Below are 22,771 nucleotides of genomic sequence, written 5' to 3' on the forward strand. Positions count from 1 at the left end.
TTGAGGCTGGAACCCATTATTCATGTTTACATTGTTTCATAGTTTACCATAAATTGATTTAAGTGGACTTAAACAAGTTGAAAAACTTATTCGGGTGTTACTATTTAGTGGTCAATTGTACAGAATATGTACTGTACTGTGCAATCTACTAATAAAAGTTTCAATCAATCAATCAATCAATCAATTCTTATGGCTACATTTGCTACAATATATGCACTTTTCTATTTACAAACCCTGTTCAATAACCAATTAAGTTCTTAACTCGATGTTCCACTTTACTCAATTTTCTGCTGATATCGGATCTATATCAATGTTGAATCAGGACACCCCTATTGCCAACTCTCCTTGTTCTTTTGGTGGGGCAGCAAAGCCCTCTGGTCCAAGTTTCCAATGGAGCAGCATGCATGTTAAGTGCATGGCGCTTCCTGCTTAGCATCAAATTTGAAAAGAGAAATCGACATACAACTTCCTTTTAGTTTAGTGATTTTTTTCCGTCCCAAAATGGCTAGATGACAAATTTGGCGGTCGGACAGAATGAGTTGCCTGTTTGTCTTTTAGCGTATGTAAGTGATTAGTGCATTTGCATTCCTTCACATTGCTGCATGCTTGGATCCTGGGATGTTAATACTGCAAAACATTACATCCTAAATATAACCCAGCCATTCCAAAAACAGGTCCTCAATCAAGTCAAGTCAAGCTTACGCATCTTCGAGAAAGATGCGGCTTGGTGTGTGGTACGTGTTGTTAATTTTTTCGGTCTGTTCCGTTTTCTCTGCTCTAAGAGGCCTTCCAAGGGAAGAAGAGCCCCTGAACCTGGTAATGCTGTCCCTGAGAGATCGGTTTAAGGTGACCATGGACCACCGGGACCAGTCCATTCGGGGGTAGATTCTCTGTAACACCGACCGGCGAAACAGGATATAGACCCAGGGGTCCAGGATCTGGTTCCAGGAGGCAAAGCGTAGCCACACCAGAAGGTAGTAGACCTGTAGAGGACGTCCACTCAGCACAGTTTGTGCAATAAAGACCTGGAACCAGAGGTAAGCAAAGTCAATGGGACGGATATAAATATGGGTGGAAATCAAGCAGAGTAAGTCAAGGTTGAATAAATGAAAGGAAATGATATTTAAAGGGGAACATTATCACAATTTCAGAAGGGTTAAAACCAATAAAAATCAGTTTCCAGTGGCTTATTTTATTTTTCAAAGTTTTTTTTAAAATTTTACCCATCATGCAATATCCCGAAAAACTGCTTCAAAGTGCCTGATTTTCACCATCGCTATATCCACCCGTCCATTTTCCTGTGACGTCACTGCGTGATGCCAATACAAACAAACATGGCGGATAGAACAGAAAGATATAGCGACATTAGCTCGGATTCAGACTCAGATTTCAGCGCCTTAAGCGATTCAACAGATTACGCATGTATTGAAACGGATGGTTGGAGTGTGGAGGCAGATAGCGAAAACAAAATTGAAGAAGAAACTGAAGCTATTGAGCCATATCACGACAGACAACGGCAACAAGGACGAATTCGGCGATCGCCTTCTAACCAACGATTGCATCTTTTGACCACTGGTGCAACTTGAATCCGTCGATTGGTATGTATTTGTTTGGCATTAAATGTGGGTGGAGGAAAAAGCTGGATGCAAATATAGCTACAAATGAGGCATAATGATGCAATATGTACATACAGCTAGCCTAAATAGCATGTTAGCATCGATTAGCTTGCAGTCAGGCCGTGCGCAAATATGTCTGATTAGCACATAAGTCAATAACATCAACAAAACTCACCTTTGTAATTTCGTTGACTTTATCGTTGGAAATGCATCTACTTTGAATAAGTAATACAACAGTTCTGTAACATGTAATTAATTAATTCAGTCATTACCAACATACCGAGATGAAGAATATCTTATTTTCAATAAGGTTGAAAGTGTTTTTCATAATTCTTCTTCTTTGTACTTTGTACAGCCTCTTAAACTGGATCATATCAGTACAATATTTAACTTCTCTACTTTATCCATTCCATAATTTAATTCCACATACTGATGTGCTAAAGGTTTTAAGCGTTGTACGTGCATACAAATGTTTTAAATTAGATTTTCCTCTAAGGTTATATTTCTCCTCTTTAGTTGAGAATAATTGTTGTACATTCTTTGGTATCAGGTTATAATTTGCTTTGTACATCATTTTAGCTGTTTGTAATTTTACCAAATCATCGATCTTTAATATTTTTGACTCAATAAATAAATAAAGGGTTTGTATATTATCTATATTCAACATTATGTATTATTCTAATTGATCTTTTTTTTAACACAGTTAACGAATGTAGCACACATTTGTAGTCATTTCCCCATAATTCTACACAATAACTCAGATATGTTAACACTAGCAAGCAGTGGAGAATATAAAGTGATTTTTGGCCCAGGACATTATTTAATTTATTAATTATTGAAATGTTTTTCCCACCTTATGTTGTATGTTTTGTATATGAGCTTTCCAGTTAATTTCATCATCTATTAATACTCCCAAAAATCTGGTTTATTTTACCCTTTCAATATCTACTCCGTCTATTTGTATTTGTGTCTGATGCTCTTCTCTACTGTTACCGAATAGCATTATTTTAGTTTTACTGAGATTCAGAGATAGTCTGGTTTTATCATATTCTGTAGATGAAACATTAAAAAGGAGAGTTGTATACTTTTATTTTGCCCTTGTACCTCTTTTAGGCGCTCCAGTTGGTAAATGTTATTCCAACAAAAGAATAAAATAGTGTGCATGCCATGCATAAATGACACTGGAAGCAATTATTGACAGCAGCACAGCATGCACAGCAAGATGACACTACAGTGTGAAACATGATTCTGATATTAGAGTGATTTACTGGGTGAGGGGATGAGTATTAGTATGAAGTGATGAGTTTGTTTAGTCTGTTGGAGCTCACGGCCCGATGTTAAATGGGCATGACGGACGCTTATGGTGAAACTATGTGAGTCGTGCAACCTTGCAGTTTTTACTCGCCTTATTGGGGAAACTTGACATGTGATGTAAATCCAGGGATCAAATATCTGATTGCAGGTGGCCATGCGTATGTAGAACAAAAACGAGTCATATTTTACCGGCTCCGCCGCCCAGGAGTTCAGCAGAATATTCATCTGTGCAAGGTGTCACACAACCAAGGTTGGACTCAGGGGCTGCAGAACAAGCAGCCCCCTTGACTTGCCTACTGTATAAATATCACCTTTCTTTTGTGTTGGTTATTGTACAATCCTTGCATTCATTTCACAATGGTAAGTATTTTTAAAAGGTTATGGGGGTTATAAGATAACCTAAAGCTGGACAGTTTGTATTTTAAAAAAAATACAAGCAACCTTTATCAATTTATGCCAAAACTGATTTTTTTAAAGGGGACCTTTGATGAATTTTGTCTTTACTGACTTATTTATGTTGTTAAAATGTTAAATAGTCGTTAGCATCAAATCATTAGGTTTATACATTTTAGCGTATATATATATATATATATATAATTTATTTTCCCATCGATAACGTGACACTGCGCTTGTGGCACAGCAAGTGTGCACTCTTTCAGTCAATTAGTGCATGAGGAATATATATATATATATATATATATATATATATATATGTATATATATATATATATATATGTATATATATATATATATATATATATGTATATATATATATATATATATATATATATATATATATATATATAGATGTGTGTATATGTATATATATGGATATATATATACACACATATCTATATATAATTTATTTTCCCATCGATAACGTGACACTGCGCTTGTGGCACAGCAAGTGTGCACTATTTCAGTCAATTAGTGCATGAGGAATATATATATATATATATATATATATATATATATATATATATATATATATATATATACATATATAGATGTGTGTATATGTATATATATGGATATATATATACACACATATCTATATATATATATATATGGATGTATGTATATATATATATATATATATATACACATCTATATATATATATATATATACACACACATCTATATATATATATATATATATATATATATATATATATATATATATATATATATATATATATATATATGCACACACACACACATGTGTATATATATACAGTATATATATATATATATATATATACACATCTATATATATATATATATATACACACACATCTATATATATATATATATATATATATATATATATATATATTATTTATTTTCCCATCGATAACGTGACACTGCGCTCGTGGCACAGCAAGTGTGCACTCTTTCAGTCAATTAGTGCATGAGGAATATGTATATATATACATATATATATATATATATATATATATGTGTGTAAATGTATATATATGGATATATATATATACACACACATCTATATATATGTATATATATATACACACATCTATATATATACACACACATATATATATATATATATATATGCACACACACACACATGTGTATATATATACAGTATATATATATATATATACAATATATATATATATATATATATATGCACACACACATGTGTATATACATATATATATATAAATATATATATATATATGCACACACACGTGTATATACATATATATATAAATATATATAAATATATATATATACAGTATATATATATACATATATATATATATATATGCACACACACATGTCTATATACATATATATATATAAATATATAAATATATATATATATATACATATATATATATATATATATACATATGCACACACACATGTGTATATATATATATATATATATATATAAATACATATATATATATATATATATATATATATATATATATATATATATATATATATGTATATATATATATATATATATATATATATATATATATATATATATATATATATATATATATATATATATATATATATATATATATATATATATATATATATATATCTATATCTTGGCCCCCGACCAACATTTTTAACCCAATGCGGCCCCCGAGTCAAAAAGTTTGGGGACCACTGGTCTAAACACTGTAAGAGGGCAGAATATACTGCATAAGATACATTAGAAAGTGTAAATGTTGCAAACAGCCCCTTATGCTTCAATATCGACATCGTATTGGACAGCCATGGTCCTAATGTTTAAGTTGCAGTCCCTACAGCGAACACAGTTGTGTCATGTCATACTGCCACCCATTGGTCAGCTTTTAACTTGGTAGGGCGAAAAACTCCTCCTTAAAAGAAGGGATTTGTGCCAAAACCCCGTACCATAATAGGACCATTGCCAACGTAAACGTTAGTGACCAGACCGAAAGAAAACAAATCCTTGCCAAATAAATGCGGTCGCAGCTTGGCGGTGAAATCGTACAAGTGACGTCTTGTAAGTAATTTGGCGTCCCAACAGAGTCTGAGGCCCTTTTTAAACTTCTTTGCAGACCTTAACTCACCAACAGCAGGCCTCATAAAACCGCTAGTGATGCAGCGATAGCGAGGAGCCACAAACACAACACTTCCTCATTATGCCTCAATGAGAGTTTTGGCAAGCAAGGTTGCATTCATAAATTATGGGCGTCAACATTAAAACACAATCAAGTTTTTTTTTTTTGCACATTGTCCAAGTTCTGTATGGCTGCAATAATTATGAATATTTCTTATTTTTTATTTTTATGTTACTGTATTTTTTGGACTATAAGACTTTTTTCCCCAAGCTTTGAACCCTGCGGCTCATACGAAGAAGGTGAAGTTAATCAATGGATTTTTCTTTGCTAACAGCTAAATTATGGAATGGATTAAGCAAATAAACCAATGTACCAAAATGATATTAAGAAATTGTTTAAAATCAAAGTGTTGACAAAGTACAAGGAAGAAGAATTCTGATAAACATTGTGAACCTTATTGATGAAACATGAAAATCTTTTTCATCTCATAAATTATGAATAACGACATCATTGACTTTTCTGTTTTGTTTGTTCAGCAGTTTTACTGCCGTGTTACAGGCCCCGTTTGATTCCCGAAAGAAGTGGTTCATAAAACTAATAAAGTCAGAGAAAAAACAAAAGTGTGTCGAAGGAAATGGCTCTTAAAATATCAATTTCATCATCTTATGGAATACAATTGGACCATGCCCGTGTCTGCAGAGATCACTTTGTAAAATTTTATTTGCTTGAGGAACTTGTGATGCGATCGAGTTAATTCTCTTCTTCATTAGTAGTATTTAAGAACAGAACTACACGTAAAGAAAGAACAAGACATCACATTAGTTTGTGTTATTTTGTGGTTGCTATGCTTAAATTTAACTCCCAATACCTGTTTGTACAAATAAATTAACGTCATGTTAAGTCCTAGTAATAAATATTGTGATTTTTGGTTCAATATACCGTATTTTTGCTGGTGATTTTCATAACAGTAACTAAAAGTAGTTGTTTTGCAGGAAAAGCAAGTGCTTTATTCGACACATTATAACGTCTTTGGTGATATCTGTTAGCATCAAGAAAATATCATAAATAATATTAATAAACCGGATGAATAAATCTCTCGTAAGCTCAAGAGCATATACTGAATGATGATTACAACCCAATAGTTGACAGCTTTCATCTGTCCTTTCTTTAAAGAAGACCACATTTTGACAATGTTTTATATAAACATATACAGTAGGGCAAAAAAGTATTTAGTCAGCCACCGATTGTGCAAGTTCTCCCACTTAAAATGATGACAGAGGTCTGTAATTTTCGTCATGGGTACACTTCAACTGTGAGAGACAGAATGTGAACAAAAATCCATTAATTCACATGGTATGAATTTTAAAGAATTTATTTGTAAATGATGGTGGAAAATAAGTATTTGGTCAACCATTCAAAGCTCTCACTGATGGAAGGAAGTTTTGACTCAAAATCTCACGATACATGGCCCCATTCATTCTTTCCTTTGCACGGATCAATCCTCCTGTCTCCTTAGCAGAAAAACAGCCCCAACGCATGATGTTTCCACCCCCATGCTTCACAGTAGGTGTGGTGTTCTTGGGATGCAACTCAGTATTCTTCTTCATCCAAACACGACAAGTTGAGTTTATACCAAAATGGATACATGGATGATACAGCAGAGGATTGGGAGAATGTCATGCGGTCAGATGAAAACAAAATAGAACGTTTTGGTAAAAACTCAACCATCGTGTTTGGAGGAAGAAGAATACTGAGTTACATCCCAAGAACACCACAACTACTGTGAAGCATGGGGGTGGAAACATGCTTTGGGGCTGTTTTTCTGCTAAGGGGACAGGACGATTGATCCGTGTTAAGGAAAGAATGAATAAGGCCATGTATCGTGAGATTTTGAGCCAAAACCTCCTTCCATCAGTGAGAGCTTTGAATGGTTGACCAAATACTAATTTTCCACCATAATTTACAAATAATTCTTTAAAATTCCTACAATATGAAGTCCTGGATTTTTTTTTCACATTCTGTCCCTCACAGTTGAAATGTACCTATGATGAAAATTACAGACCTCTGTCATCATTTTAAGTGGGAGAACTTGCACAATCGGTGGCTGACTAAATACTTTTTTGCCCCACTGCACATATTGTATATCTGTTTTATCTACTGATTTCTTAAGAATTTTCCTTTTTTTTTTTTTTACTTACTCTTCTGATATTTGTACTTACACAACAAGACACCGTCTAACGCGAACACAAACAACATCTTTTTTAGGGCCACAAAAAGCCTGCTTGCCTCATATTTCATATTCTGTAGATAAAACATTAAAAAGGACAGTTTGCCCTTGTGCCTCTAGCTCCAGTTAGTAAATGTTGTTCCAACAAAACAATAAAATAGTGTGCATGCCATGCATAAATGACACTGGAAGCAATTATTGACAGCAGCACAGCATGCACAGCAAGATGACACTACAGTGTGAAACATGATTCTGATATTAGAGTGATTTACCGGGTGAGGGGATGAGTATTTGTATGAAGTGATGAGTTTGTTTAGTCTGTTGGAGCTCACGGCCCGATGTTAAATGGGCATGACAGACGCTTGTGGTGAAACTATGTGAGTCGTGCAACCTTGCAGTTTTTACTCGCCTTATTGGGGAAACTTGACATGTGATGTAAATCCAGGGATCAAATATCTGATTGCAGGTGGCCATGCGTATGTAGAACAAAAACGAGTAATCTTTTACCAGCTCCGCCGCCCAGGAGTTCAGCAGAATATTCATCCGTGCAAGGTGTCACACAACCAAGGTTGGACTCAGGGGCTGCAGAACAAGCAGCCCCCTTGACTTGCCTACTGTATAAATATCACCTTTCTTTTGTGTTGGTTATTGTACAATCCTTGCATTCATTTCACTATGGTAACTATTTTTAAAAGGTTATGGGGGTTATAAGATAACCTAAAGCTGGAGAGTTTGTATTTAAAAAAATACAAGCAAACTTAACCAATTTATGCCACAACTGATTTTTTTAAAGGGGACCTACGATGAATTTTGTCTTTACTGAGTCATTTATGTTGTTAAAATGTTGAATACTCGTTTGCATCAAATCATTAAGTTTATACATTTTAGCGTAAGCTCGCACACATTTTTGGCTGCTTTTGATTACTGGGTTTTGCATCAGCTACATCATGACGTATCCACAAGGTGGAAGTACTAATTTGGACATTAAAGGGGAACATTATCACAATTTCAGAAGGGTTGAAACGAATAAAAATCAGTTCCCAGTGGCTTATTTTATTTTTCGAAGTTTTTTTCAAAATTTTACCCATCATGGAATATCCCGAAAAAAGGCTTTAAAGTGCCTGATTTTCGCTATCAGTAAATCCAGCCGTCCATTTTCCTGTGACGTCACTGCGTGATGCCAATACAAACAAACATGGCGGATAGAACGGAAAGATATAGCGACATTAGCTCGGAATCAGACTCGGATTTCAGTGGCTTAAGCGATTCAACAGATTACGCATGTATTGAAATGGATGGTTGGAGTGTGGAGGCAGATAGCGAAAACGAAATTTAAGAAGAAACTGAAGCTATTGAGCCATATCACGACTCACAAAGGCAACGCGGACGAATTCGGCGATCGCCTTCTAACCAACGATTGCATCTTTTGACCACTGGAGCAACTTAAATCCGTCGATTGGTAAGTGTTTGTTTGGCATTAAATGTGGGTGGAGGGAAAGGCTGGATGCAAATATACCTACAAATGTACATAGAGATAGCCTAAATAGCATGTTACCATCGATTAGTTGGCAGTCATGCCGTGCGCAAATATGTCTGATTAGCACATAAGTCTGTAACATCAACAAAACTCACCTTTGTGATTTCTTTGACGTTATCGTTGGAAATGCATCTGCTTTGAGTGTCGCAGGATATCCACACATCTCTGTCGTAGCATCGCTATCGTCGGTAAAATGTGCAGAACAAACGAGGGACTTTTGCATCTTTTGACACTGGTGCAACTTAAATCCGTCGATTGGTAAGTGTTTGTTTGGCATTAAATGCGGGTGGAGGGAAAGGCTAGATGCAAATATAGCTACAAATTAAGCATATTGATGCAATATGTACATACAGCTAGCCTAAATAGCATGTCAGCATCGATTAGCATGCCGTGCTAATCGATGTACACTCCACGTAAGTCAACTTGAATCCGTCCCTGATCGTGATGTTTCACCCTCCGACAACACACCGACGAGGCATGATGTCTCCAAGGTACGGAAAACAATTGAAAAAAGGGAAAATAACACAGCTGATTTGACTTGGTGTATGTAATGTGTTTGAAAAAATGGCGGATTGCTTCCCGTTGTAACGTCACGGGTGAAAGGTCATCACTCCGACAGTGAACAATTGAAAGGCGTTTAAATCGCCAAATTCACCCTTTTAGAGTTCGGAAATCGGTTAAAAAAACATATGATCTTTTTTCTGCAACATCAAGGTATATATTGACGCTTACATAGTTCTGGTGATAATGTTCCCCTTTAAGTAAAACTCCCAATGCAAGGGACAGTCGCTCCTCCTGTTTTACTTCAGGCCATAAAAAAACAGGTAACCTACCTGTTTTTTTTTTTTTATTAGGGGTTTTGTTGTATTCTAATCTTGACATGTGCATATAAACATATATGTGCGACATGCAGTGACATAAATTCTGCTAAAAGCAAGACATTTTATGCAAAGTTTAAATAAATCGGTGAGTGTGCAAGTGTACCGGGTGGATCTAATATGATGTATATTAAATTAATTTTCCAATGTGTTCCATCCATCCATTTTCTACCGCTTATTCCCTTTTGGGGTCGCGGGGGGCGCTGGCGCCTATCTCAGCTACAATCGGGCGGAAGGCGGGGTACACCCTGGACAAGTCGCCACCTCATCGCAGGGCCAACACAGATAGACAGACAACATTCACACTCACATTCACACACTAGGGCCAATTTAGTGTTGCCAATCAACCTATCCCCAGGTGCATGTCTTTGGAAGTGGGAGGAAGCCGGAGTACCCGGAGGGAACCCACGCATTCACGGGGAGGACATGCAAACTCCACACAGAAAGATCGTGAGCCTGGATTTGAACCCAGGACTGCAGGACCTTCGTATTGTGAGGCAGACGCACTAACCCTTCTGCCACCGTGAAGCCTTTCCAATGTGTTATAAAAAAAAAAAATTGCTATGACAATTTCAAGATATACATTTAAACAATGTACTTTTTACAAAAGATAAATGATGATACTTTTAAAGGGGAACATTATCACCAGACCTATGTAAGCTTCCATATATACCTTGATGTTGCAGAAAAAAGACCGTATATTTTTTAACAGATTTCCGAACTCTAAATGGGTGAATTTTGGTGATTTAAACGCCTTTCTATTATTCGCACTCGGAGATGACGTCATCTCGGTTGTCAATCCGCCATTTTCTCAAACACATTACATACACCAAGTCAAATCACCTCTGTTATTTTCCGTTTTTTCGACTGTTTTCCGTACCTTGGAGACATCATGCCTCGTCGGTGTGTTGTTGGACGGTGTGACAACACAATCAGGGGCGGATTCAAGTTGACTTATGTGGAGTGTGCATCGATTAGCACGGCATGCTAATCGATGCTAACATGCTATTTAGGCTAGCTGTATGTACATTTGTAGCTATATTTGCATCCAACCTTTCCCTTCACCCACATTTAATGCCAAACAAACACTTACCAATAGACGGATTTAAGTTGCTCCAGTGTCACAAGATGTGAAATTCTCAATCGTTTGGTCTGCACATTTTACCCGCGATGCTAAGGCAGACATGGCACATAGATGTATGGATATCCTGCAGATGCATTTCCAACGATAAAGTCAACGAAATCACAAAGGTGAGTTTTGTTAATGTTTTTGACTTATGTGCTAATCAGACATATTTGGTCGCGGCATGACTGCCAGCTAATCGATGCTAACATGCTATTTAGGCTAGCTGTATGTACATTTGTAGCTATATTTGCATCCAGCCTTTCCTCCCACCCACATTTAATGACAAACAAACACTTACCAATCGACGGATTTAAGTTGCTCCTGCACATTTTACCGGCGATGCTAAGGCAGACATGGCACAGAGATGTACGGATATCCTGCGTAACTCAACCGTTGGTTAGAAGGCGATCGCCGAATAGCGTCAATAGCTATTCGCTCAATAGCTTCAGTTTCTTCTTCGATTTCGTTTTCGCTATCTGCCTCCATACTCCAACCATCCATTTCAATACATGCGTAATCTGTTGAATCGCTTAAGACGCTGAAATCCGAGTCTGAATCCGAGCTAATGTCCCTATATCCGCCATGTTGTTTGTATTGGCATCACTGGATGACGTCACAGGAAAATGGAAGGTGGCTTCACAGATAGCGAAAATCAGGCACTTTAAAGCCTTTTTTCGGGATATTCTATGATGGGTAAAATTTAGAAAAAAACTTTGAAAAATAAAATAAGCCACTGGGAACTGATTTTTATTGGTTTTAACCCTTCTGAAATTGTGATAATGTTCCCCTTTAAAGAGATGTTTAATTCACATTCTGGGAAAGCCTCCAGAATCAAACATCTTGCAGGCAGACTCAAAAAACAGGTTATGAAGGTAACTATGGAGCAACATTTATGCAAGATGTACTTAAACGCATATCAAATACATTTTTTTTAGACCACAAGAAAGAGCGTTTTAAAAGGTCATATTATGATTTTGTTACTACATTTAAAACTCTTTATTGTGGTCTACATTACATGTAATGGAGGTTCTTTGGTCAACATTTTGCAATAATTATGTTTTACAGACAATAATCAAACTATTTTCTAACCGTCTCTTCCGGTTGTTTTTTTGGGCAGTCTTGTGACGACAGCATTTTCTTTGCGTCAGCCATGTTGTAGATTTTAGTGTTTCCATATGGCGTCTACAGACAGCTATAAATTACAACTACTTTGTAATAGAAATTGCAACAACGGAGGATGCATGTGCATGTACGAGCCAGTCTGCCCCACAACAAGAGGACGGACAAAAAAAGGAACTTATTAAATACAAATGTCGGATTATAAAGGCGGACTCGCACAAAGCTTTCCCGGTAAAATTTTACCATATACGAATATATCCTCTGACGTAACCAATTGGAAAAACATTACAAATGGGCAAATTCCAAACGGCTTCTTTGGAAGAAGTATGAAGGAAGGCAATATTGTTTCATAAATATCTGCGCCATGCCTCCATGGTTTTATTTCAAATTTTCGGGACTTGTGCAGATCCAAAATACACAAAAACAGGTACCAATACGTTACAAAAGTTGGTTTTGCATAATAGGTCCCCCTTTTAAATGTAGCTTAAAATCATCATAGGTCAACTTTAAAGTTGTACATCATAATACATTGAAACAATATATACTGGCCTTCATGTTCTATTTCTATTAGTTATTACAATATAACCCTGATTTTCGCATGATTATGTTTTTGATAAAAATGTTCGCAATTATCATATTGCCAAACAATGCGTGTAACAAACTAGTCTGTTTACCCACAAATCTATCCATCCATTCATCCGTCCATCCATCTTCTTCCGCTTATCTGAGGTCGGGTCGCGGGGGCAGCAGCCTAAGCAGGGAAGCCCAGCTTCCCTCTCCCCAGCCACTTCGTCTAGCTCTTCCCGGGGGATCCCGAGGTCCCAACGTGTCCTGGGTCTTCCCCGTGGCCTCCTACCGGTTGGACGTGCCCTAAACACCTCGCTAGGGAGGCGTTCGGGTGGCATCCTGACCAGATGCCCGAGCCACCTCCTCTGGCTCCTCTCAATGTGGAGGAGCAGCGTCTTTACTTTGAACTCCTCTCGGATGGCAGAGCTTCTCACCATATCTCTAAGGGAGAGCCCCGCCACCCAGCGGAGGAAACTAATTTCGGACGCTTGTACCCGTGATCTTATCCTTTCGGTCATGACCCAAAGCTCATGACCATAGGTGAGGTTCGGAACGTAGATCGACCGGTAAAATGAGAGCTTTGTCTTCCGGCTCAGGTCCTTCTTCACCACAACAGATCGGTACAACGTCTGCATTACTGAAGACGCCGCTCCGATCTGCCTAATCGATCTCACGATCCACTCTTCCCCAACTCGTGAACAAGACTCCTAGGTACTTGAACTCCTCAACCCGGAGATGGCACTCCACCCTTTTCCGGGCGAGAACCATGGACTCGGACTTGGAGGTTCTGATTCTCATTCCGGTCGCTTCACACTCGGCTGCGAACCGATCCAGTGAGAGCTGAAGATCCCAGTCAGATGAAGCCATCAGGATCACATCATCTACAAAAAGCAGAGACCTAATCCCGCGGTCACCAAACCGGAACCCTTCAACACCTAGACTGCGCTTAGAAATTCTGTCCATAAAAGTTATGAACAGAATGGGTGACAAAGGACAGCCTTGGCGCAGTCCAACCCTAACTAGAAACGTGTCCGACTTACTGCCAGCAATGCGGACCAAGCTCTGACACTGATCATACAGGGAGCAGACCGCCACCATAAGACAGTCCGGTACCCCATACTCTATGAGCACTCCCCACAGGACTTCCGAGGGACACGCTCGAATGCCTTCTCCAAGTCCACAAAGCACATGTAGACTGGTTGGGCAAACTCCTATGCACCCTCAAGAACCCTGCCGAGAGTACAGTATAGAAACATTAGTACCTTTCACATTGGTACTGATTCAAAATACCGGTATTCAACAATACTAATTATTGGTACATTTGTGTGTGTTCATGTGACAATAAACATTTATTTGTTTGGCATTCTGGGATATTTTCGATAAAACACTGTATGTTTTGTTTTAGCAGGGGTTATCTTCATTCTACACTTGCGTGATAGTTACATTTAAAAAATATATATTATAGGAAACCCAATCTTAGGTTTGATAATTATCTATGGTCGGTTGGGATAAACTCCAGTTCTGTGCGACTCTGAACAGGATACACTGAATTCCACAGAATTTAGTTTTCCTTTTGAGGAAACTGGTATTGCCCATGTTTTACAGCAGCTCATGCACAATCAGATAATCTGAGGGCTGATCTTGGGATGTAACTCAGTATTCTTCTTCCTCCAAACACGACGAGTTGAGTTTATACCAAAATGGATACATGGATGATACAGCAGAGGATTGGGAGAATGTCATGTGGTCAGATGTAACTAAAATAGAACTTTTTGGTATAAACTCAACTCGACGTGTTTGGAGGAAGAAGAATACTGAGTTGCATCCCAAGAACACCACACCTACTGTGAAGCATGGGGGTGGAAACATCATGCTTTGGGGCTGTTTTTCTGCTAAGGGGACAGGACGATTGATCCGTGTTAAGGAAAGAATGAATGGGGCCATGTATCGTGAGATTTTGAGCCAAAACCTCCTTCCATCAGTGAGAGTGTTGAATGGTTGACCAAATACTTATTTTCCACCATAATTTACAAATAAATTCTTTAAAATTCCTACAATGTGAATTCCATAGTGTACCTATGATGAAAATTACAGACCTCTGTCATCATTTTAAGTGGGAGAACTTGCAAAATCGGTGGCTTTTTTGCCCCACTCTATATCTGGCCATTGCAGACAGCTTCGTGCCCTGAGCTTTTTTTCAACGTTTGAAAGTGTAGCCTGACATCTTCTAATTTAGTTTTTAAAACCACTTTTAAGTTAATTATGTTCTATTAATGGGTGGCCGGAAAATGGAAGTGCTATAAACATGTGCATCAATGAACCAATATTGACTCTTGCTGTTTTTTTGTGTGCATTTGCATTGTATTTGAAAATGTTGAATGAATGAATGGGTTGTACTTGTGTTGGGTTGTAAATGTTCACTTCTATCAATGATTATTGTGATCTTGTGTTTAACTTTTCTGCTTAATTTTCTGTGCAGAATAATAAGGGAGGACTTGGACAACAACGGAGCAAAAATAAATGACACAAACACATTTATACCAGTTTGGATGATCATTTAAAAACTAAGTATATATTAATAAACTCATCTACTGAAACTGCTGTTGTGATTAATATCCTCTGCCTTCATTGCAAATAATTATATCATAATAGTAATATTATACTATTACAATATTTACTGTTACTGGCTACAAGCCAAGCAATGTGACACTGTGGGGAGACGGAGCTGACGAGCCGACAGCAGGCTCGGACAAACGGTGGCCCTGCACAAGATGGCGGCCAGGAGGCGGAGGATGCAGCGGAGCAGAGAGGCGGGGCACGCCTGGAGCGACACTGCATCCATCAGAGTCAGGTGCGTACACAACACACCTGCTCTCAATCCCTACATCTTCTTCTGCAGCATAAAAGGGGAGAAGGAGGAACAATCGGGGCAGAAGTAGGAGAGGAAACCACGGCTAGAAAAGACCACGAAGACGACGAGATCGACCCAGAGCGAGATGAGCCCCCGCGGAAGACACTGGCCACCGAAAGGTGCGCCGCAACGAGCAGGAAGGAACGGCACGCTAGAAATTGGCGCGACCGACTGGCAAGAAAACTCATTCATTGAAATAATAAATGAGAGAAATTGGCGCGACCGACTGGCAAGAAAACTCATTCATTGAAATAATAAATGAGAGTCAAACCTGCTACCATGCATCTTGCATCGATGGTCACGGAAACCAACAGGATGCAAGACGCATGGTAGCAGGTTTGACTCTCATTTATTATTTCAATGAATGAATTTTCTTGCCAGTCGGTCGCGCCAATTTCTAGCGCGCCGTTCCTTCCTGCTCGTCGCGGCGCACCTTTCCGCGGGGGCTCATCTCGCTCTGGGTCGATCTCGTCATCTTCGTGGTGTTTTCTAGCTGTGGTTTCCTCTCCTACTTCTGCCCTGATTATTCCTTCTTCTCCCCTTTTATGCTGCAGAATAAGATGTAGGGATTGAGAGCAGATGTGTTGTGTACGCACCTGACTCTGATGGATGCAGTGTTGCTCTACGCGTACCCCGCCTCTCTGTTCCGCTGCATGCTCCGCCTCCTGGCCGCCATCTTGGGCAGGACCACCATTCGTCCGAGCCTGCTGTCGGCTCGTCGGCTCCGTCCCTCCACAGACACGATTAGAAAAGGACATCAATTGTGAATCGAATATTAATAAAGTAATTGCTAAATAAGAGATTGTGGTAGGGATATACCGTGAGGACTCTTTCTGGGACATATTCTGGATTGTCTGCAGGTTTTTTAAAGGTACATGTCCCACTCCAACAAGCATTCACAAGCATAAAAATCTATCTAACTAATTATGAGGAATGAGAGCTTTAGAACACTTGTCAACACGTGACACATCTCCCTGACAACCATCTCCCATGATGTGGGAAATCAGACGCCGGCGGTGCCGGGAGCTCTTAGCCACTTCCTCTGGAACAAGGTAAAGGACCATGAGAACACAAAAAAACTATTGGACATTCTCCTCTTCAATTCGTCATTGGTAAACCTTGGGGGACTGAGCAGCAGACAACTGAGGTACACAGGAAGTGTAGGCTAGAGTGTTCCAATTAATATCACTCCAGCCGCGGCTGGAGGACTCTCGCCAGGACCCACACTTTGTCGACCGCATGGGCTGGGTCCTTGGAAGGATGCAGCCCTTGAATTTGAGACACAGCTACTGTATCATTTTGTATCATTTTTCTGTGTCATACATAGGAGTGGGAATCTTTGGCCACCTTACGATTCAGGTGCTCGGATTCTATTCTAAACATATTATTGCTGCATTTTAAATATGATTTTGTATATTATTAGATTTTTTTCTTAACAATATGCACAGTATATAAAGCTGCTTCTTCGACATATGTAACGTATTGGGTCATTTCCACTTTTCAGATGTAAATGCACACATGAAAGGTGTATGTACGTACAGTGGTACCTCACCTTAAAGGGGAACATTATCACCAAACCTATGCAAGGGTCAATATATACCTTGATGGTGCAGAAAAAAGACCATGTATTTTTTTAACCGATTTCTGAACTCTAAATGGGTGAATTTTGGCAAATCAAACGCCTTTCTGTTTATCGGTCTTTTAGCGATGACGTCAGAACGTTACGTCACCGAGGTAACACACCCGCCATATTCATTTTCACATTACAAATACCGGGTCTCAGCTCTGTTATTTTCCGTTTTTTCGACTATTTTTCGGAACCTTGGAGACATCATGCCTCGTCGGTGTGTTGTCGGAGGGTGTAACAATACTAACAGGGAAGGATTCAAGTTGCACCACTGGCAAGAAATCTGCCGCCAGACCCCCATTGAATGTACCAGAGTGTCTTCACATTTGACCGGCGATGCTAAGACAGACATGGCACAGAGATGTATGGATAACCTGCAGATGCATTTGCAACGATTAAGTCAACAAAATCACAAAGGTGAGTTCTGTTGATGTTGTTGACTTATGTGCTAATCAGACATATTTGGTCACAGCATGACTGCCAGCTAATCGATGCTAACATGCTATGCTAATCGATGCTAACATCATATTTACGCTAGGTGTATGTACATTTGAAACTAGATACCCACATTTAATGCGAAACAAACACTTACCAATCGATGGATTTAAGTTGCTTCAGTGTCACGAGATGCGAAAGTCCTGATCGTTTGGTCTGCACATTTTACCGGCGATGCTAATAAGGCAGCCATGCTATGGGCCACTTAATTAGGTACACCCACGCTACGGCCGAATAGTGCAATAGCTATTCGCTCAATAGCTTCAATTTCTTCTTCAATTTCGTTTTCGCTATCTGTCTCCATACTCCGACCATCTGTTTCAATACATGCAGAATCTGTTGAATCGCTTAAGCCGCTGAAATCCGAGTCTGAATCCGAGCTAATGTCGCTATATCTTGCTGTGGTAACCGCCATGTTGATTGTATTGGCAGCCCTGTATGACGTCACAGGGAAATGGATAGTGGTTTCGAAGATAGCGAAAATAAGGCACTTTAAAGCTTTATTTAGGGATATTCCGGGACCGGTAACATTTTGAAAAAAACTTCAAAAAATACAAAAAGCCACTGGGAACTGATTTTTATTGTTTTTAACCCCTTTGAAATTGTGATAATGTTCCCCTTTTATAGTGTTTTGAGGAGGTAAGACCTGTCCGTCCGCTAATTGTCAGCCTTTGATTTGCAAATAAAAAAACAAATTTACAAGCATCCCCGCCATTAGTTGGCGCAGCAAATGTCACAATGAACCCCGTAAGATCCTGCCAAACGGCTGGTCTTACTCGCTAGAGAGATCGACATAACTACAGAAGGAAGATAGTTAGTGTGAAGACAAGAGGAAGTGGATGATATTCAATGTATTAAACGAGGGGACGGCGTGGCGAAGTTGGGAGAGTGGCCGTGCCAGCAATCTAAGGGTCACTGTTTCAATCCCCACCTTCTACCATCCTAGTCACATCCGTTGTGTCCTTGAGCAAGACACTTCACCCTTGCGCCTGATGGGTTCTGGTTAGCACCTTGCATGGCAGCTCCCGCCATCAGTGTGTGAATGGGTGGATGTGGAAATACTGTCAAAGCGCTTCGGGCTCCTTAAAAAGGGGTAGAGAAGCGCTATACAAGTACAACCATTTACCATTTTACCATTTAAAAAAAGAAATCATCAAAAACAAAACTGTGTGTCGCCAACTCGGCAAAGCAATTTGAGCGTATCAGTGCTAGTTTTCACCATATTTAAGAAAAATTAGTCCATGACTAATATATAAACATCGGACGTTTATCCATTAATATGTGGGAAAGCTGCTGATGGTGTATTTGACAGAGAAGCAGCTGGAAGAATATACCGTAGAAGTCCAATTCTGTACGTTATTATACTTAAAAAAATACAGTGTAGTTGAGTAGTTGTTGGAAATACATTCTACTGTATTATTTTTAAACAATATATCTTATCAAAAACTTAGTTTTTCTTTTTAAACGGCTTGCTAAATGTTCAAAATTTGCTGTTTTGGAGGGGATTTGCTCCATGTGTTTTCATTCGTTCCACATTCCACACATCTTGTATTACTTTATTTAACATACTTAAATAATTTGTCCATCGGTTCAGAATCATCCATGTGATGCATCTAAAAACTGATCATTTTTCCCACCCCTATTGACACAAACAATGCTGTAAAATGTCCGCAGTGAGAGAAAAGTGTGTGTAATATAAAAATAGAGATGGATATGAAAAGATAGACCAACAGTGGTTGGGGCTCAGGAGGTGGAGCTTGATCATGAGTGTTATCAACACAAAACACACGCACAGACAGTTTTTCACACTCATTCACACACGTTGAAAAAGGGGAACATGATCTTCCTGTGGATTATGCCTGTAAGTGAACAGGGTTCCAAACATTTTAGTTTTGAATCTGAAATTGTAAAGTCATAATTTTCTCTGGGATGTCCAGTAATATTTTCCATTCAGATGCTTGAGGGCATACTTTTAATACTGTGGTCACTGGTTTACTACTTTCCCACGTCCGAAGGAATAAACACTAAAATTCAGACAAAATGAAAGCAAAGGATTTTCTTATGAAGCTTATGAAAATGTGGATTTACAATCACAAATGTAAATTAATTACAACTTTTAAAGCAGTGGTTCTCAAATGGGGGTAAGCATACCCTTGGGGGTACTTAAAGGTATGCCAAGCGGTACGTGAGATTTTTATAAAATTTTCTAAAAATAGCAACAATTCAAAAAGACTTTGGAAATATATTTATTGAATAATACTTCAACAAAATATGAAAGTAAGTTCATAAACTGTGAAAAAACACAACAATATTCAGTGTTGACAGCTAGATTTTTTTGTGGACATGTTCCATAAATATTGATGTTAAAGATTTCTTTTTTGTCAAGAAATGTTTAGAATTAAGTTCATGCATTCAGATGGATCTCCATTACAATTCCCAAAGAGGGCACTTTAAGTTGATGATTACTTCTATGTGTAGAAATCTTTATTTATAATTAAATCACTTGTTTATTTTTCAACACGTTTTTAGTGATTTTTATATCTTTTTTTCCAAATAGTTCAAGAAAGACCACTACAATAAGCAATATTTAGCACTGTTATACAATTTAATAAATCAGAAACTGATGACATAGTGCTGCATTTTACTTCTTTATCTATTTTTTTCCACCAAAAATTATTTGCTCTGATTAGAGGGTTCTTGAATTAAAAAAATGTTCACAGGTTGTACATCACTGAAAAAAGGTTGAGAACCACTGATTTAAAGCATGACAAAAATCCGACAGGCAGCTCATATAATAAGTTGGGGCACTCGTAGGTCAAGGTACCACTAAATTTGTTATCCATTTTAAAGGGGCCCCACCTTGTTGTTTTCAGGGGATTTTCAAAATGATATCGGTTGTGTATGGGGAAAATATCTAGTCTTCTCCTCTTGACCAACACTCGAGGAAACAAGGAACAAAGTAATAGTTTTCACTAAGCAAAAACAAATTTAATTCTAAGAAAGTTGAAATTCTGAATTGAACTCTTGAGGAATTCTTAGTTGCGAGCAAAAATTTGAGTTACAAGTTTTTTTTTTTTTCAGCCTTACCTTTCAAACCATCGAAGCCTACCAAATCAGAGAAACAACTATTATTTCCGACCGTTTAGTGACCGGCAAGGCATACCACCACTTTGTACGATACAGACTGACGATACAGTCAAAAATGTCCAAACAATGGACCTTTATCCATGAAAGTATGGAGAAGCTGCCGATGGACTGTTTGAGGTGTTTCAGTTCGTTCTGTCTTCTGACTCCACAAACAGAACGATGGAGCATTAGCCCTGGTGCACAGACACAGCATTCTGTCAACTCTGACTTCCGGTCCGTCACTCAAACATGTCCGTGTGCAACATAACCCGCAATAACAATTCCTATTGTTGCATGTCAAAGAAAGAAAACACCTGCAGATTGCTTGCGAAAGCTGAACAATATTATTTTCATAAATATACTGTATCCTACCTGTTAACATTTGCATTTTAAAGGCCTACTGAAATGATATTTTCTTATTTAAACGGGGATAGCAGGTCCATTCTATGTGTCATATTTGATCATTTCGCGATTTTGCCATATTTTTGCTGAAAGGATTTAGTAGAGAACATCGACGATAAAGTTCGCAACTTTTGGTCGCTAATAAAAAAAACTAGCCTTTACCGGAAGTAGCAGATGATGAGAAAGTGACGTCACCTAGGTAGTCAACCACCATTTTCTCAAACACATTATAAACATCGAGTCAAATCAGCTCTGTTATTTTCCGTTTTTTCGACTCTTTTCCGTACCTTGGAGACATCACGCCTCGTCGGTGTGTTGTCGGAGGGTGTAACAACACGGTCAGGGACGGACTCAAGTTGATTTACGTAGAATGTGCATCGATTAGCACGGCATGCTAATCGATGCTAGCATGCTATTCAGGCTAGCTGTATGTACATTTGTAGCTATATTTGCATCCAGCCTTTCTCTCCACCCACATTTAATGCCAAAAAAACACTTTCCAATCGACGGATTTAAGTTGCTCCAGTGTCACAAGATGCGAAAGTCCCGATCGTTTGGTGTGCACATTTTACCAGCGATGCTAAGGCAGACATGGCACAGAGATATATGGATATCCTGCAGATGCATTTCCAACGATAGATACAACGAAATCACAAAGGTGAGTTTTGTTGATGTTATTGAATTATGTGCTAATCAGACATATTCGATCGCAGCATGAATGACAGCTAATCGATGCCAACATGCTATTTAGGCTAGCTGTATGTACATTTGTAGCTATGTTTGCATCCAGCGTTTCCCTCCACCCACATTTAATGCCAAACAAACACATACCAATCGACGGATTTAAGTTGCTCCAGTGTCACAAGATGCGAAAGTCCTGATCGTTTGGTCTGCACATTTTACCGTCGATGCTAAGGCAGACATGGCTTAATAGCGTCAATAGCTATTCGCTCAATAGCTTCAGTTCCTTCTTCAATTTTGTTTTTGCTACCTGCCTCCATATTCCAACCATCCGTTTCAATACATGCATAATCTGTTGAATCGCTTAAACCGCTGAAATCCGAGTCTGAATCCGAGCTAATGTCACTGTATCTTGCTGTGCTATCCGTATTGGCATCACTGGATGATGTCACAGGAAAATGGACGGTGGCTTCACAGATAGCGAAAATCATGCATTTTAAAGCCTTTTTTCGGGATATTCCACGATGGGTAAAATTAAAAAAAAAAACTTCGAAAAATAAAAAAAGCCACGAGGA

General features: G+C 38.4%; 1 protein-coding gene across 1 annotated transcript in view; it reads right to left on the reverse strand.

Annotated features, from left to right (window-relative positions):
• Positions 1 to 254: 254 nt before the first annotated feature.
• Positions 255 to 22,771, reverse strand: part of tbxa2r (thromboxane A2 receptor) — a 30,537-nt gene continuing 8,020 nt past the window's right edge. The window contains exon 4 of the mRNA XM_061883331.1: positions 255 to 1,025. Within this exon, the coding sequence (XP_061739315.1) occupies positions 699 to 1,025 (327 nt within the window). The 3' untranslated portion in view covers positions 255 to 698. The remainder of the gene's footprint in view (positions 1,026 to 22,771) is intronic.

The sequence above is a fragment of the Nerophis ophidion genome, linkage group LG22 (genome assembly GCF_033978795.1).
Source record: "Nerophis ophidion isolate RoL-2023_Sa linkage group LG22, RoL_Noph_v1.0, whole genome shotgun sequence".
NCBI classification, from domain to species: Eukaryota; Metazoa; Chordata; class Actinopteri; order Syngnathiformes; family Syngnathidae; genus Nerophis; species Nerophis ophidion.